Below are 17,936 nucleotides of genomic sequence, written 5' to 3' on the forward strand. Positions count from 1 at the left end.
TTAGGATTTCTGGGAGTTGGAGGCCAAAAACATCTGGGGACCCCAGGTTGAGAACCACTGCTCTAGGCCATGGCCATATAGCCCGAAAAAACCTACAACAACCCAGTGATTCCGGCCATGAAAGCCTTCGACAATTGCAAAGGATGTTTGGTTTTATCAAAATTTATTTCTGAAGATACCAGGGTCAGGTTGAAGGCTTGACACTTTCCTACCACGACAATTTTCTCTTTGTAGGAAAAGTGTTTGTGTTTCTGGGATGACAGCAATGAATGTTTCTCTCTTTCGAGGAATCCTTTGCTGTGATTTTCTTCCATATGCTGAATTTCAGTGATGAAAACGTTCCTTTCCAAGCGTTGAGTCGTATGTATTGGACGTCCTCCATCTTTCTCAAAATACAATAGTATTTTTTGTTGTGTTGAAAACGTAAATTCACGCAAGGTCGCATCTATTTATATACTTTAAAAGAGGTCCTCTTGAACAAGACACGTTCTTCTCCCACTATTTCCTCCCTCATTAAAAACTGAACGAATGCCCCACGCCATTTGCCCTTTCCTCCTCTTCTTCTTCATCTTCTTCTTCCCCGTATTATCGAGGGGTGAGAGAGACGCGGCCGCTTTCTCCGTAGGGCTCATATTTATACCGATGTGTACTGACTGTGGCAGAGGTCCCTTGTTTCTGTACGTGAATGGAGAAAGGGAAGAAACAAGTGCTCTATTGTATTGATTAAAAACTAGTTTAAACAAAAATATAAAATGAAATGAGTCCCGTATCATTGTATCTCCTATTCTGGATTATTAGTGCCTTTTTGGACAGTAGACTGTTCTGTAATTAAATTGTAGTATAACTGCTTTTTTGTACAGTTTTGTTTGAATAAACTTTTTTTATTTGTGTTTATTTTAGTATTGTACCTACTAGAAAATTAAAATGTATAACTGAAAAGAAAATCTCTTTTGTATCGTCGCCTATTTGTTATTCCTTTTTGTGTGCCGGGAAAACGGTCGATTTCATTATTTTAGTCCAGAAATACACAAAGCCATACAATGGTACGGCAGAGCCATTTTTCTTCATTCATCCCCATTGTTTCATTAATCTCTATTAATAGAGGTTGGCATTCTGTTTAGATAGTAAACTGGTTTACGATCATGTAAAGCTGAACTGCGTCATTGCACCAATTCATATTCTCTGAACCACAGGTTGTCCTCAACCACGGGTTGTCCTCAAGAACTAAAATACGGTCTGCAGCCTCACTTGTAACAAGAGTGACTGGTCTTGCAAAACCCTCTTATAGTGCCAAGCCATTGGGGATGTTGGGAGGGGAGAGGCTTGCTCCCTCATCCCTAAGACTTCCTCTCACATATTTATACATTGCTATCTTGTCTCCTCTCAGCCTTCTCTTCTTCAGGCTAAACATGCCCAGCTCTTTAAGCCGCTCTTCATAGGGCTTGTTCTCCAGACCTTTGATCATTTTAGTCGCCCTCCTCTGGACACATTCCAGTAGACTCTCAGTAAATTGGTACCCTTAGGGGTTGGTAGATACCAGATGAAAGGAGTTTCTGGTTGCTTGAAGGTTACTATTAAAAATAGGCCTAAGTAATATCATATCTAAGTAATATCATAGCTTCTGCCAACCTAGCAGTTCGAAAACATGCAAATGTGAGTAGATCAATAGGTACCACTCCAGTGGGAAGGTAACGGCACTCCATGCAGTCATGCCAGCCACATGACCTTGGAGGTGTCTACGGACAACGCTGGCTCTTCGGCTTAGAAATGGAGATGAGCACCACACCCCAGAGTCAGACATGACTGGACTTAATGTCAGGGGGCTACCTTTACCTTTAATATCATATCTTAAATTGTTCCATACCATGAACTCTGTATTGCCTTGATATTAATACTGAAATACAGCCAATAAAACCAAATAAAGACAAATAAGTGTTATTATAAAATAGCTTTGTAATTTTAGTTTAAAGTACTGTATTATTTTATCATTTGCATTGCTGGTTGCTTGAGTTCTGGTTAACTGAGAGGCTAGTGAAACTAAAATACGATACAGCAGGCGGAGGAATGTTGCAAAACAGACCAGTGAATGTCCTTGTGCAACATCCAGAAGGCTGATATACATGTAATGCTGAGCCGCCAACATATATGTCATGAACAGAATTCCAGGCACAAGCTTTCTTTCCTAAACATTCAATATTCTAATTCACACGATTCTGTTTGATGCAAATGTTCAGTTTTAATTTAATCGAGCTCCAGAATTAGTCCACGGACACAGAGGAAGGGAAACCAATCTCGACGTAAAGAAAGTATTTATTTAGAGAGCATCATGTCACAGATATGGTACAATATTACAAGTTTAGTATAATACAAGAGAGCATTAAAAACTTTACACTTCATTACAAGAATCTTTGGGTTTTTAGCAAATTTTTTAAAAAAGTACAACCAGCAAGACTTCTTGATACCAGTCTAAACACCCTTTTCTTTATATACAACCCTCCTACATTTACACAAACACAAACGTCTCAACACAGAGCAAAACAGAAAGACAAACTCGTCAAAGGCTGCCTGAAGGTATCAGAGGGAATCGGCGCCAAGATCGGTTACGAAGTGGGGAAGTGTTTTTCACTGGCCTGTCAATGGCTGAAGTGTTTCATCTTGGGGAATGTGAGATGAAATGGGTTTGTGTTGGACTCACAACCGTGAATATGATCTGAATTTGAAAAGAAGTCCCATTGGAGAATCCAAACTTTCAGATCTTGCTGAGTACTTTCCTATGCTAAACAAACACAACGGTGGCAACCGTTACACATCCTTGAAGTAGCCCTCATCATGGATGGTGCGATTTTTGACTTCAGCACAAAGCTAAAGCTCACAAATCACTCTTAACACATGACAGCCAAAGAACTTAAGTGGAGAAAAGGAGAACATATTATTGGACCAACCATGAAGAGGCCAATGTTTTTGCTTCCAAAATCTCAGATTTTCAACTTGGAAGTGTTTCTACAATATATGAATGATAGCGTTTTGATCCCACTTCAACTGCTATGGGTCCATTCTATGGAATCCTGATAGAAAGACAGAAGAGACTACTACCAGGGCCTTCCATTCAACTCCATGCTATGTGGGAAGCATCATAGATTTGAATTCAGCTCAAAACTTGGAATCCTGATAGAAACACAGAGTTAGAAGAGACCTACTACCAGGACTTTCCATTCAACTCCATGCCACGGAGGAAGAATCATAGAGTTGGAAGAGACCTTGTGGGCCATCAAGTCCAACCCCATTCTGCGAAGAAGCAGGGAAATCCCATTCAAAGCACCCTCAAGAGATGGCCATCCAGGCTCTGATTTAAAGCCTCCAAAGAAGGAGCCTCCACCACACTCAAGGCCAGATAGTTCCATTGCTGAAGAGCTCTCACAGTTTGGAAGTTCTTCCTCAAGTTCAGGTGGCATCTCCTTTCCTGTAGTTTGAAGCCACTGTTCCGCATCCTAGTCACAATCCTAACCCTCCCAATAAGACATTGCATTGTAGAACCTAGAGATACACAGAGAGGAGTTCTTTGTAGAAACCTCTAAAGTTCTCCAACATATCTCTAGCCTCTGTTTAAAAACCTCCAGAGAAGGAGATTCAACCACACTCCACTTGTATGGTACTGCTGAACAGCTCTTGCCATCAGGAGATCTTCCTAATATTGAAATGGAACCTCTTTCCCTGCAGTTTGAATCTATTGCTCCATTGTCCCATTATCCTGAGCAGCAGAAAGCAATGAGATGTCCTTGCAAATATCTAAACATGACCTTCATGTCCTTTCTCAGCCTTCTCTTCTCCAAGCTAAACATACTCAGCTCTCTCAGCCTCTCCTCTTCCATACCTTTGACTAGTGTCACTTTTCTCTGGACACGTTCCAGATAGTTCATATCTTTCTTGAATTGTGGTGTCCAGAACGGGACAGAAGAGAATGGTAGACCCATCATGGGGCTTTCAGGATTCCACAGAATGGAGCCATGACATCGAAGAAGAGACATCATACCACTATAATTATGTCACATAGATCTACTCTTGGCTGTGGACCAATGTGCATATCAATTTCCAAACACCATCTGCTTTCAGTTGGTCACTCAGTCCTTTGAACGATTTCTTTCCATGGCCTTGAAAGGAAGGTTTTTGATAGCAGTTTAGAAAAATTGACCTCAGTAACGATTTTTGATCCATGTGTATCCATAGGATGCAAGCTGCCATGTTAAGTGGTTTGAAGCACCTGCGACATGGACCACCTGCTCTAGAACGGAAAGGTAAGGCACCAAGGAAGGGACTGTGGCTTCGTCAAATTAATCCAACTCTACTGGCTTAACCACATCTTGCAAAACTTTTCCCCAACCCAGACACACAAGTTTACAAACTTATATTGAAACCTTGAGGCAAATGAAGTGTGTTAGTGAATAGCAGCAATAAAAAACCCAAGAGGCAACCGTTCTGACTACCATAAACAGAAGTCTGTCAGGGAATTTATGGAGAATTTTCGTAGGATGCCTTGTCAGTTGAACGCTTTTGATCTATAATTTAAAACGTCAAACAAAACCATGGTAAAGAAGAAGGGATCCTTCTAGAGACCGCGTTGTCACAACGCTGTCGTACTTCAAAAACTTGTGTGGGAGTCACTGTGATTAACACAAATTAACAGTTCCTTTTGTCAACGCGGGAAAATCCCATCCGCAATCTCTGCCTGGTGACCTATCCCTCACTCTACACATCTTAGATGAAATGCACACTATAATCAGTTTTCCACATTCGCTGGGGTTAGGGCCACAGATTTCAAAAATTGCTTTCTTTTTACCTGAAAGAACATTTCTGGGAATATCTAGGTTCTCCAGAACACCTCTCTGTGTATTTCTAGGTTCTCCAATGTGATTTTGGTGGGTTGTTGTAGGTTTTTTCAGGCTATATGGCCACGTTCTAGATCAACTCCACCAAATCGATCTCATCAGCCAAAAGCAGGCCCACACTTCCCATTAAAATACTAATAAGTTTATATTTGAATTGGAAGAGACCTCATGGGCCATCCAGTCCAACCCCCTGCCAAGAAGAAGGAATATTGCATTCAAATCACCCCTGACAGATGGCCATCCAGCCTCTGTTTAAAAGCTTCCAAAGAAGGAGCCTCCACCACACTCCGGGCAGAGAGTTCCACTGCTGAACTAATTAATTTATCCCTGATGGATTAATACAGGCCGTTCGGGTTTCAAGGTTTATAAGACTTTTTCCAGCTACACCTGGACTTAATGGAGATCTCAAGCATGCAGAGAAGGTGCTTGGTCACTGGGCAGATGTCCTCCTTAGTAGAGTAGAAACCAGAGTAGAAAAAGAGACACACCTCTTGATCTTAGAATCATGGAATCACAGAGTTGGAAGAGACCTCATGGGCCACCCAGTCCAACTCCCTTATAAAAAGATTACCCAGAAAGCCCTTGGGTCCAAGAGCAAATCAAACCTAGATGGTAAAATTATCGAATGGAGGCCATTGTACTTTGGCCATCTCATGACTTGATGGAAAAAACACATTACAAGACAGTAGGAAGAGAGGAGGACTACACTGTTGGTAGATTGACTCAATCACAGAAGTTTGCAAAATATGTCAACACCAGTGTCTTGCCCATCTCCCATTTATGGGACTGTTATTAGTCAAAGCTGAACTGATGGTAATAAACAAGAAATATTCCTATGAGGTCTATGGAACACCCATTAATTTCGTCCCATCTCAAAGATATCTCATTATTTACATATATGCCAAATCCTGGATGAATCCCAAATACTTCTGGTCCCAAGTATTTTGGATAAGGGATACCCAACCTGCACTTCTATATCTTGATAGTGTTAATGGAAATGTATTGTCGAAGGCTTTCATGGCCGTAATCATTGGGTTGTTGTTGGTTTTTCCGGGCTATATGGCCATGGTCTAGAGGCATTCTCTCCTGACGTTTCGCCTGCATCTATGGCAAGCATCCTCAGAGGTAGTGAGGTCTCTTGGAACTAGGAAAAAGGATTTATATATCTGTGGAATGACCAGGGTGAGACAAAGGACTCTTGTCTGCTGGAGCTAGGTGTGAATGTTTCAACTGACCACCTTGATTAGCATATAATGGCCTGACATTCCCTAGAGCAAACTTTCATTGAGAGGTGATTAGATGTCCTTGTTTGTTTCCTGTCTGTTGTTGTGCTGTTGTAATTTTAGAGTTTTTTGGTTGAAGTAGTAAGGCACGGCAGACTACTTCAACCAGAGATCGGCCATAGCAGAGCAGCTGATGAACCAACCTGGACACAGCATTTTATTTGAGAACACAGAAATGCTGGACCACACCAACAACCACCATGTCAGACTACACAGAGAAGACACTGAAATCCACAAGCATGTGGACAATTTCAACAGAAAGGAGGAGACCATTAAAATGAACAAAATCTGGCTACCAGTATTAAAAAACTCTAAAATTACAACAGCACAACAACAGAGAAGAAAAAACAAACAAGGACATCTAATCACCTCTCAACAAAAGCTTGCTCCGGGCACTGTCAGGCCATTATATGCTAATCAAGGTGGTCAGTTGAAACATTCACACCTAGCTCAAACAGACAAGAGTCCTTTGTCTCACCCTGGTCATTCCACAGATATATTTCCTATTTCCAACAGACCTCACTACCTCTGAGGATGCTTGCCATAGATGCAGGCGAAACGTCAGGAGAGAATGCCTCTAGACCATGGCCATACAGCCTGAAAAAACCTACAACAACCCAATGTAAATGTATTTTCACTCTTCTGTTTCTTCCATAGTTTGAAGCAAAGGGGTCCAAAGGAGCAGCAAGAGGCTCTCTGAATGGGAAGAGGGCAACCAGGGCCCTAGGATGCCTCTACATCATGGTAGTCAATGACTTGATTGTAGGTCGCAAAGAATTTAATATTATTATTATTATTTTAAAACAGCAATAAATAACAAATAAATACTATACCACTGGAGGGGAGGAAGGAACCAACATCTGTTTTTTATGATTGGGCTAAAACCTACTTTGTTTGGAAGGATGAGTTTAGTTCAGGATGTGAAAACCCTGTATGGTCGGAGGCTTTCATGGCTGGAATCACTGGGTTGTTGTAGGTTTTTTGGGCTGTATGACCATGTTCCAGAAGCTTCTAGAACGGTGTTTCTCAACCTGGGGGTCAGGACCCCTGTAGGGGTCGCGAGAGGGTGTCAAAGGGGTCGCCAAAGACCATAAAAAAACACAGTATTTTCTGTTGGTCATGGGGTTTGTGTGTGGGAAGTTTGGCCCATTCCTGTCATTGGTGGGGTTCAGAATGCTCTTTGATTGTAGGTGAACTATACATCCCAGCAACTACAACTCCCAAATGCCAAGGTCTATTTTCCCCAAAATCCACAAGTGTTCACATTTGGGCATATTGAGTATTCATGCCAAATTTGGTTCAGATCCATCATTGTTTGAGTCCACAGTGCTCTCCGGATGTAGGTGAACTACAACTCCAAAACTCAAAGTCAATGTCCACCAAATCCTTCTAGTATTTTCCGTTGGGCATGGGAATTCTGTGTGCCAAGTTTGGTTCAATTCCATCATTGGTGGAGTTCAGAATGCTCTTTGAGTGTAGGTGAACTATAAATCCCAGCAACTACAACTCCCAAATGACAAAATCAGTCCCCCACAACTCCACCAGGATTCATATTGGGCGTTAGGAAGGGGTTGAGCATTACTGTTCTAGAACATGGCCATACAGCCTGAAAAACATACAACAACCTTGAGGAGAACCTTCTTGGTACCATACTTGGTCTACTATAATTTGGAATCAAACTTGACATACGGAGTAGTATTGTTGAAATGCTACTACTGGCTCAAGGGGAGAGGAAAGCCCTCTTCCCTTTCTCTCTTTCTGCTCATGCTTTTTTTCCTTTCTTTCAAACAGAAAACACAGATTACTTGTTAACCCACCACTCTCAATTTCGATTAAGGATGCTCGTAATATTAAGGATTTTGTTGAAAGAAGGCAATATTAGGTGTCTAAACCTCATCCCAGCACCATCAGGTATAGATACCTTCCCGTGATACCAACCAGAGGAGGTATAAGACCAGAGAACCACATTCAAGCCAGGCGCCTTTCGGAGAAAGTTGTGACCTGCCCGGTCATGTGATTGTCTTCTTTCGCTTCTCTGCGGCTCGGAGAAGGGACAGTGGTTTTGAGATTTCTACAAAAGTACAGCACTTTGACGGCAAGTTATGTTTGGCATCCTTTCTTGAGAAAGAACAGGGTCAACAGGAGCCCATGAAGGAGCAGGACAGATGCTGTGAGTGGTGTGAATTGCACAATCACAACCTTGTGGTCGTGGGAGGGGGGTGGGGGAAGGGGCTGAAGACACACAGACAAGGACACACAGCAAAGGGTCACCGTTTGCATCAGGAGTCTCGACCGGCAACTCCTTCATGGCAAGGAAAGTCTTAACAAGTGACCCAAGTAGAAACACGGAAACGTAGACACCTTGCCACCTGACTGAGGGGGATTTCTGTTCTGCAAATGCGTCCGTCCCCCGCCCTGAAACACACACCAGGGTGGCTCGGTTGTGCAAAATAAGGCCACTCCAAAGAAGCATCCACTCAGTGAAGTAGTGTTGAGGGCGACCCGCTGCCTCGTCCTCTCAGTTCGCCCATGATTTCCTGTTCTCCGCATTCTTCGGGTTCCTCTCCGGCCGCGGGGTGGACCCCACTTCTGTTTTGGCCAACGCGGTCAGGGAGGCCAGGTTGGAGGCCGAGCCGGAGAAGGTCCCACTCCGCCGGTGCTCTTGCACGGCTCCTCCTTGGAGCTTCGTCCCGGCACTCCTGCGCCTGAGGGGACCCGTGGCTCTTTTGACCCGACTCGGCTTCACCAGGAGCCCGTAGCCCGGATTACACTTGAAGTAGTGCCTTCCTCCGATTGAACCGTCATTCTTACCTTCAGGAGAAGAAGAACAACAGTATTACACAACTGGAATGGACTGTCAGGTTTTACAATGTATTGCAATGTAATATAGCTGAGTCATGCACTGCTAATTGCTAATGGGCTTCTATTGGGAATGCTGAGTCATGCATTAACTGTATATAGAACTTCATTTGGGGAATGTGTTCTGGCCTAGTCCAGGTGATTGTGAATGATGTAATCCTGGATCTGAGTTAAGTCAATGAGTTGGGAACCAATCAAAGATTGCTATGTGTAAATGAATTGTATATAAGGAAGTCATGTACAGTGTATATCTCTCCTTGTGCTGTGATGTTGTTCGTCGAAGGCTATATGTAATTAAAAGAACCTGTCTGCTAAGACAAGATATAACTGTGTGCTGTGGTAAGTCTGTAATATCATCTAGACTTGGGGCAAGACAATGGTAAAACTGACAATGGCCCGGCATGTGCTCAAGTGTCTGTAAAAGGTTCCAGAGTGACTGTGGAAGCAGTTGACTGAAAATACTGTGCAGGAAAAAGTTACTGGAAAGTGCTGAAGTTGTGCAACTGATCTGCTGCTGAATTGTGAAGTTAATCTCAACAGTAACCACAAGGCCAAAGGACTCCTGAGAGATATATCTATCCAAACTCTGTCTGTAGTCCACCAACCCCCATGCACTGCTCCACTGTTAAACAGCTCTTGCAATCAGGAAATTCATCCTAATGTTAGTCATAGTATTGATAAATAAAAATATTGCATTGTCACAGGCTTTCATGGCCGGAATCACTGGGTTGTTGTAGGTTTTTCAGGCTGTATGGCCATGTTCAAGAAGCATGTTCTAGAATGCTTCTACTGTAGAACATGGCCATTGTGCAGATACAACTGCACCAGGACCTCCAATTTTGTTTGCTTTGCATTTAATGTTTGTTATAGTCCCAAGTTTCAGGGACTCTGCAGATAGGTGGCTTCTTTTGGCTGCAATCATAGGGCAAGCCACCTGTCAATTATAGTTAGGTCCCGCCCCCTTTTTGAGTTTTAGAGGGAATAGGAGCCATTTTGAGTTCAGTCCACACAGAGAAGCCTTTCGCACAGGACATAACACCAAGAGCTCCTGTAGAAAGCTTCTTCTTCTACAGCTTGGCCGGGGAGATATACAGCCCACAGCTTGGCCGGGGTTATACAGCCCATAGCTTGGCTGAGGATTATACAGCCTTACAGCTCCTTTGCTGAGGGATTTGCTGAGGGGTTTCAGCCAGCCATCACTGAAACCTGAACTCTTTTTCCCTTGGAAGTCTACAAAGCTCTGCTTGGTAAGGGTCACTCGCGGAAGCCAGACGCAGTTGGTGCAGGGGCTCCACGCCAACAGAGGCAAAGAAAGTCTGCCCAGATTAGAAGTTAAGGATTTCCCCATTAGTTAAAATACTAGTCATGAAGATAGTGCCTGTTCCCAGTGGACAAGATTGAATGAGCCTATAGACTGTTAAGAAAACCTTAAAGTACCTGTTTGTTTTCATTAATAAAGAACTTTGTTGAACTTTTAAGCAATCTAGAGACTCTGCTTTAAGGAAATCCAAAGGCCTTTAATCTGAGGCAGCCCCAGCGTCCCATTAGGCACACAGAATTTATGTCCTGTCTACAGTCTTATGCACAGGCCCAGCGTGCGACAGCACAGCCATCCAGCTCGAAAAACCTACAACAACCCAATAAAAACATTATTTGTTTCAAAATAAATTGCCTCCCAGCCCATTTGAGGACATTCTTTCTAGGAAATGTCTAATTCCTCCAACATGATTCTAGACTTACATCAGAAGTTGAACTTAGAGTGACACTGGAGGACCTAAAAATGATGGAGAGGTATTCCCTCTAAAAATTTTCAATATTATCCAACATGCTTCGATGACATTTTTCCACTAGAAGGTGACCACAGAATCATGCTTGAGGACCTAGAAATGCTAAGGATGTGTTCTGGGACACAGTAAATTGTCTGACAAAAATTTGTGGAGCTGTTTTCTAAAAATAAACAATAAGAGTAGTTTTTGGTTTAAGCAAGAGTCAAATGAAGGATTCAACATCACAAGAGAAACGGAGGCTCCTCCAATCATCAATCACATCAGTTGCCTCAATGAAGAGGGCTGGGGTAATACAAAACAACCCATCAAGCACCTCAACTTCTTTCCCCTGCAATCTTTTCCCCCAAATTACCTGAAGGCAAATCCAATTCGACTCCCACCCAGGTTCCTTCTTGGAAGTCCGTTGGACCAACGTATCTCACGGTCCCGCTTTTATTCGTACCGACAGTCACATACTCGCCCTCCTTCAACCAGTCAGGGATCTCGTTGCCTTCTTCCGAGTCAGACGCCACGTCTGCTTTTTCCTCGAGACTGGCTTCCATGTCGTTGTCCTGGCCTTCCTGGATATTTTCCTCTTCCAAACTCAAGAACCCTCCTGGTTCTCCTCCCAACATGCTGGAGAAGGACTTGAGTTCGGACGTCTTTACTCTTTGGATTTTGAATGGGGAGGCGATGACGTTGGGCTGTGGTGAAAGGTCAGGAAGGACCTGGGGTCTGGAGGAGGACCTTGTTTCAGAGGCAGGTGCCAGTTTTGCATATCGGGATGCAACGGGAGGACTTCCGGGTTGTTGAGACGTGTGCAAGTCTTTCTTTGAAGGGGAGGAAGAAGAGAAGTGTGTATCCGTCTCAGTAGCTTCACTTGGAGCTGCGGGAGGGACAAGGGATCTTGACCTCAAGTTGCCACTACTATCCACTTTGTCCCAGTCCTTAGTTCTTGTATGGTCAAGTTTAAGGCCAGAGGTAACCAGATCACCTCTCGCAAGAGAAGAGTTTGACTCGGAATCTGAAACAGGGTATGATTTTATGGGAGTCTCAACAACAGAGGTTGCTTGGGTGGTCACTGAAGGCTGGGCCACATCAATGGCAGTGGATATCTGGCTCCCAGCTGGAAGTGGGACCTCGATCCCTGACGTAAGCGCTTCCGAAAGAGTCGCCGTTGAAACGCTGTGAGAGAAGTAGCCGCTGGAGGCTTCACTCAAAGGACTTGGTGGGCCTTCTTGAGAGTCTTGGGCTTGAATGTCTGGCGTGGACGGCTGAGGAGGCACTTTGGGTGACCTTTCGAGGGTCTTCTCTAAGCCTGTCGACTGGGCGGCCACCTCAAAGGGCTCTTTGTTGCCTTCCCCTTGAGTTAGCTAAAGGAGAAATGGATTTGTGGTCAGGATGGAAAGATCATAACAAAGCAAGATGAAGACAACTGCAGCAGGGAAGAAAAACAATGTGGCACTGAAGTAGCCGAAGCCACTCTGAGTTCCCTTCAAGATGAGAAAAGCGGGGTTGAAATATAGTAAGTAAATAAATAAATATTGTAAATATTATCAAGCAATATTAAAAGAAAATAATTTAGCAAATAAGAACTTAACGTTCCTTTTCTGGAATGCCAAAATCCAAAATTGTTCAAAAGGATGGATGAAATAGTGACATTTTTGCTTTCCGATATCAGTGTTTCTCAACTTGGGGGTCGGGACCCCTGGAGGGGTCACAAGGGGGTGTCAGAGGGGTCGCCAAAGACCATCAGAAAATATAGTATTTTCTGTTGGTCGTGGGATTTCTGTGTGGGAATTTTGGTCCAATTTTATCATTGGTGGGGTTCAGAATGACCTTTGATTGTAGGTGAACTATAAATCCCAGCAACTACAACTCCCAAATGTCAAGGTTTATTTCCCCCCAACTCCAACAGTGTTCACATTTGGGCATATTGAGTATTTGAGCCAAGTTTGGTCCTGATCCATCATTGAGCCCACAGTGCTCTCTGGATGTAGGCGAACTACAACTCCCAAACTCAAGGTCAATGCCCACCAAACCCTTCCAGTATTTTCTGTTGATCATGGGAGTTCTCTGAGCCAACTTTGGTTCAATTCCATTGTTGGTGGAGTTCAGAATGCTCTTTGATTGTAGTTGAACTATAAATCCTAGCAACCACAACTCCCAAATGACAAAATCAACCCCCCCCCCCCCAACCCACTAATGTTCTAACTCGGGTGTATCGGGTATTTGTGTCAAATTTGGTCCAGTCAATGAAAATACACCAGATATTTACATTGCAATTGATAACAGTAGCAAAATTACAGTTATGAAGTAGCAACAAAAATGATTTCATGTTGTGGGGGTCACCACAAGATAAGGAACTGTATTAAGGGGTCGTGGCATTAGGAAGGTTGAGAAACACTGCGATAGTTCAATGTGTGTAAAATTTGCTTCATGCACAGAATGATTAAAATATTGTGTATAAAATTACCTTTTAGGCTATGGGTACAAGGTGTATATGGAACAGAAATAAATTTCATGACAATTCCCAAGATACGCAAATACAGGCAATTCCAAAATCCCGAAAAATCAAAAATCCCAAGCATTTCTGATAAGGGATATCCAACCAATATCTCTAACTACACATCTATATAAATAAAAAATGTAATGTTCGTTTGTGGGATTAAGATAACTCAAAAACCACTGGACAAATTGACACCAAATTTGGACACAAGACACCTAACAACCCAATGTATGTCCTTCACTCAAAAAATTGATTTTGCCATTTGGGAGTTGTAGTTCCTGGGATTTATAGTTCCCCTACAATCAAAGAGCATTCTGAACCCCACCAACAATGGAGTGGAACCAAACTTGGCACACAATACTCCCATGACCAACAGAAAATACTGGAAGGGTTTGGTGGGCAGTGTCCTTTGGTTTTGGAGTTGTAGTTCACCTACATCCAGAGAACACTGTGGACTAAAACAATGATGGATCTGGACCAAACTACACAAATACTCAATATGCCCAAATGGTGGAGTTTGGGGAAAATAGAATCTTGACATTTGGGAGTTGTAGTTGCTGGGATTTATAGTTCACCTACAATCTCAACCCTATCAACAATAGAATTGGGCAAAACCTCCCACACAGAGCCCCCATGTGGGCCACAGCAACACGTGGCAGGGGACGGCTAGTCTATATAAATAAGAATGTCATGTTCATTTGTGGGATTAAGATAACTCAAAAACCACTGGCCGAATCGACACCAAATTTGGACACAATACACCTAGCAGGTCAACAAGTGACCATCACTCATAAAATCACTGAAAAACACAGCAGAAGAGACTTAAAAAGGGAGCATCAGAGGGGTCGCCAAAGACCATCAGAAAACACAGTATTTTCTGTTGGCCATGGGGGTTCTGTGTGCCAAGTTTGGCCCAATTCTATTACTGGTGGAGTTCAGAATACTCTTTAATTGTAGGTGAACTATAAATCCCAGTAACTACAACCCCCAAAGGTCAAGGTCTATTTTCCCCAAACTCCACAAGTTTGGTCCAGATCCACCATTGTTTGGGTCCACAGTGATCTCTGGATGTAGGTGAACTACAACTCCAAAACTCAAAGTCAATGCCCACCAAACCCTTCCAGTATTTTCTGTTGGTCATGGGAGTTCTCCTTGTGCCAAATTTGGTTCAATTCCATCATTGGTGGAGTTCAGCAGAAGAGACTTAAAAAGCCAAAAAACAAAAAAATACATTGCAATGCATGCACAAAACCACATATATACACAAGCACACATATAAACACAAATATATGCACACACATATACACAGATACACACACACAAAACACATGTACACAGACTGGGCCACAACAACACATGGCAGGGGACGGCTAGTCTATATAAATAAAAATGTAATGTTCGTTTGTGGGATTAACATAACTCAAAAACCACTGGACAAACTGACACCAAATTTGGACACAATACATGTATCAGCCCAACAAGTGACCATCACTCATAAAAACAATGAAAAACACAACAGAAGAGACTTAAAAAGCCAAAAAAACAAAAAGTACATTGCAATGCATGCACAAAACCACGCATATATATGCAAACAGACACCAAATTTGGACACAATACACCTATCAGACCAATGAGTGACCATCACTCATAAAAACACTCAAAAATACAGCAGAAGAGACTTAAAAAGCCAAAAAACAAAAAATACATTGCAATGAATGCACAAAACACACATATACACACATATATACACACACAATACACATATGCACAGACTGAGCCACAGCAACACATGGCAGGGGACGGCTAGTAAAGTATAAATGAAAACCTAGGTGTATCATACAAACAATGTTACACACCTCAGTGAGTTTATGACTTATTTGAATATTAACAAGAGTCTTGTTAGGAGGAGGTAGTTTGGCTGGAAGCCATTTACTCAGTCGCCTTGGTAGGATTATTAAATAGATGTGTACAGCGCAAGAAATATGCCTGCCATTATTTACCGAGAGATTATTTATATTACGGGAATGGGCAACTTGCTGTTTGGAAAGGGCGATTTATGTGAAAGGGGGAAGAAAGCAAGATCTATACATCTTTCCTGGCAATTTCACTTAATTCATGGGGGGAGATAAATCATCATTTCTTACTCGAGTGTCTTGCCGCACACCCTCACGCCCCAAACACCGTTCCCAAATTAGTGGCGACAGATTCCAAAGTTAAGAGTACCTTCCAAGATCAATAGGACAAACATCTGATCCACTCAGAAAGACCATTTGTTTTGGGCAACTGGGTACCTTTCCATTTCACAATTTCCTCAATCCTGGGAGTTGTAGTTTCGTGAGGTCCTTTGCCTTATCTGGCAAAGAGTGTTGGTGGCTCACCAAACCACAAATCCCAACAATCCATGAGCCACCAACAAAGAGTGTTGGTGGCTCACCAAACCACAAATCCCAACAATCCATGAGCCACCAACAAAGAGTGTTGGTGGCTCACCAAACCACAAATCCCAACAATTGCAGTTTAAGTGGTGTCAAAATTGCATTCATTCTACAGTGTAGTTCAGTCATGGGCCAACTTTGGCCTTCAAGGTGTTTTGGACTTTAACTCCCACAATTAACCAACACTGGGTGCATCTACACCAGGCATGGACAAATTCTGATCCTCCAGGTGTTTTGGATTTCAACTCCCACAATTGTGGGAGTTGAAGTCCACAACACTTGGAGGGCCAAAGTTTGACCATGCCTGGTGTAGATGTACTCAATGTTGGTCAATTCCAACTAGAGTAGAGTCATCAAAAGTGCTGAGAGTGCCTTGGACTGCGAGAAGATCCAACCAGTCCATCCTCCAGGAAATAAAGCCCAACTGCTCATTGGAGGGAAGGATACTAGAGACAAAGTTGAAGTCGTTTGGCCACATCATGAGGAGACAGGAAAGCCTAGAGAAGACAATTATGCTGGGGAAAGTGGAAGGCAAAAGGAAGAGGGGCCGACCAAGGGCAAGCTGGATGGATGGCATCCTTGAAGTGACTGGACTGAACTTGAAGGAGCTGGGGGTGGTGACGGCCGACAGGGAGCTCTGGCGTGGGCTGGTCCATGAGGTCACGAAGAATCGGAGATGACTGAACGAATGAACAACAAAGAGTCATCAATGGATGAAGGTTGGAATGCTGAGCCAAGAGCTTGGTCAACCCAACCAATTCAATAGCTCTGCTCTAGTTGGCATAGGATTCAGGACCATATGGAATGGTTACACTTGTGGAAGTCCTTGCTTTCCATCACAACTTCTGCGCAACTTTGACTGACCACAACGTCAACCTCTGTATTGCAGATGCCTCCCAATCATACAGCTGCAATGATAGTCTTTAGCACGTTGGAGTTGGAGTTCCCCCAACACTCACCTGCTTCAGTTTTGCAGAGCTGGCATCAACACTGGCCGACTGGACCATAATACGAGGGACAGGCTGCAAGGAGAAAAAAGAAGAGATACCCTCAAATAGCATTACTCCTCAGAAAAGAAATGTACCTGGAACTCAATGGACCGAGAATGGATGGAAGAGTTGCTCAATCCCACAATTCTGTCAGTTAAATTAGAGTACAATATAAGAACAATATTTCTCCATCTGTCTTTATAACAGGGTGGACCTTCTAGATCAGCGTTTCTCAACCTGGGGGTCAGGACCCCTGAGGGGGTCGCAAGGGGGCATCAGAGGGGTCACCAAAGACCATCGGAAAACACTATTTTCTGTTGGCCATGGGGGTTCTGTGTGCCAAGTTTGGCCCAATTCTATTACTGGTGGAGTTCAGAATACTCTTTGATTGTAGGTGAACTATAAATCCCAGTAACTACAACTCCCAAAGGTCGAAGTCTATTTTCCCCAAATTCCACAAGTTTGGTCCAGATCCACCATTGTTTGGGTCCACAGTGATCTCTGGATGTAGGTGAACTACAACTCCAAAACTCAAGGTCAATGCCCACCAAACCCTTCCAGTATTTTCTGTTGGTCATGGGAGTCCTGAACTCCACCAATTCCATCATTGGTGGACTTCAGGATGCTCTTTGATTGTAGGTGAACTATAAATCCCAGCAACTACAACTCCCAAATGACAAAATCACTCCCCCACCCCACCCCCAATCCCACCAGTATTCAAATTTGGGCGTATCAGGTATTTGTGCCCAGTTTGGGCCACTGATTGAAAATGCATCCTGCATATCAGATATTTACATTATGATTCATAACAGTAGCAAAATTTCAATTATGTAGCAATGAAAGTAGACACCGAAATACAATACCACCTGAGCTCTGTGAGTGCAGCATTTTTCTGAATGAAGCCAAGAGTGTTTGAGGATCGGGACATCCGTAGGGATACCAAGGTGCGTGTTTATAGAGCTATTGTTCTCCCAACCCTGCTATATGTCTGCGAAACGTGGACAGTCTACAGACGTCACATGCAACTCCTGGAACGATTCCATCAGCGCTGTCTCTGGAAAATCCTGCAAATCTCTTGGGAAGACAGGCGGACAAACGTCAGCGTGCTGGAAGAAGCAAAGACCACCAGCATTGAAGCAATGGTCCTCCGCCACCAACTCCGCTGGACCAGCCACGTTGTCCAGATGCCCGACCACCGTCTCCCAAAGCAGC

The 17,936-nt window shown here is 43.3% G+C and overlaps 1 protein-coding gene across 2 annotated transcripts in view; it reads right to left on the bottom strand.

Moving 5' to 3' along the window:
- Window positions 1–6,714: 6,714 nt before the first annotated feature.
- KIF13B (kinesin family member 13B) overlaps window positions 6,715–17,936 on the bottom strand; it is a 268,692-nt gene continuing 257,470 nt past the window's right edge. Inside the window, exons 39-41 of one of the 2 annotated variants that reach the window (XM_067462696.1) lie at window positions 16,695–16,757; window positions 11,165–12,164; window positions 6,715–8,977 (exon numbers count right to left, since the gene is read on the bottom strand). In XM_067462696.1, the coding sequence (XP_067318797.1) occupies window positions 8,685–8,977; window positions 11,165–12,164; window positions 16,695–16,757 (1,356 nt within the window). In that variant the 3' untranslated portion in view covers window positions 6,715–8,684. The remainder of the gene's footprint in view (window positions 8,978–11,164; window positions 12,165–16,694; window positions 16,758–17,936) is intronic. The other variant, XM_060754661.2, reaches the window with a different exon arrangement.

This window comes from Anolis sagrei, chromosome 1, assembly GCF_037176765.1.
Source record: "Anolis sagrei isolate rAnoSag1 chromosome 1, rAnoSag1.mat, whole genome shotgun sequence".
Taxonomy (NCBI): domain Eukaryota; kingdom Metazoa; phylum Chordata; class Lepidosauria; order Squamata; family Dactyloidae; genus Anolis; species Anolis sagrei.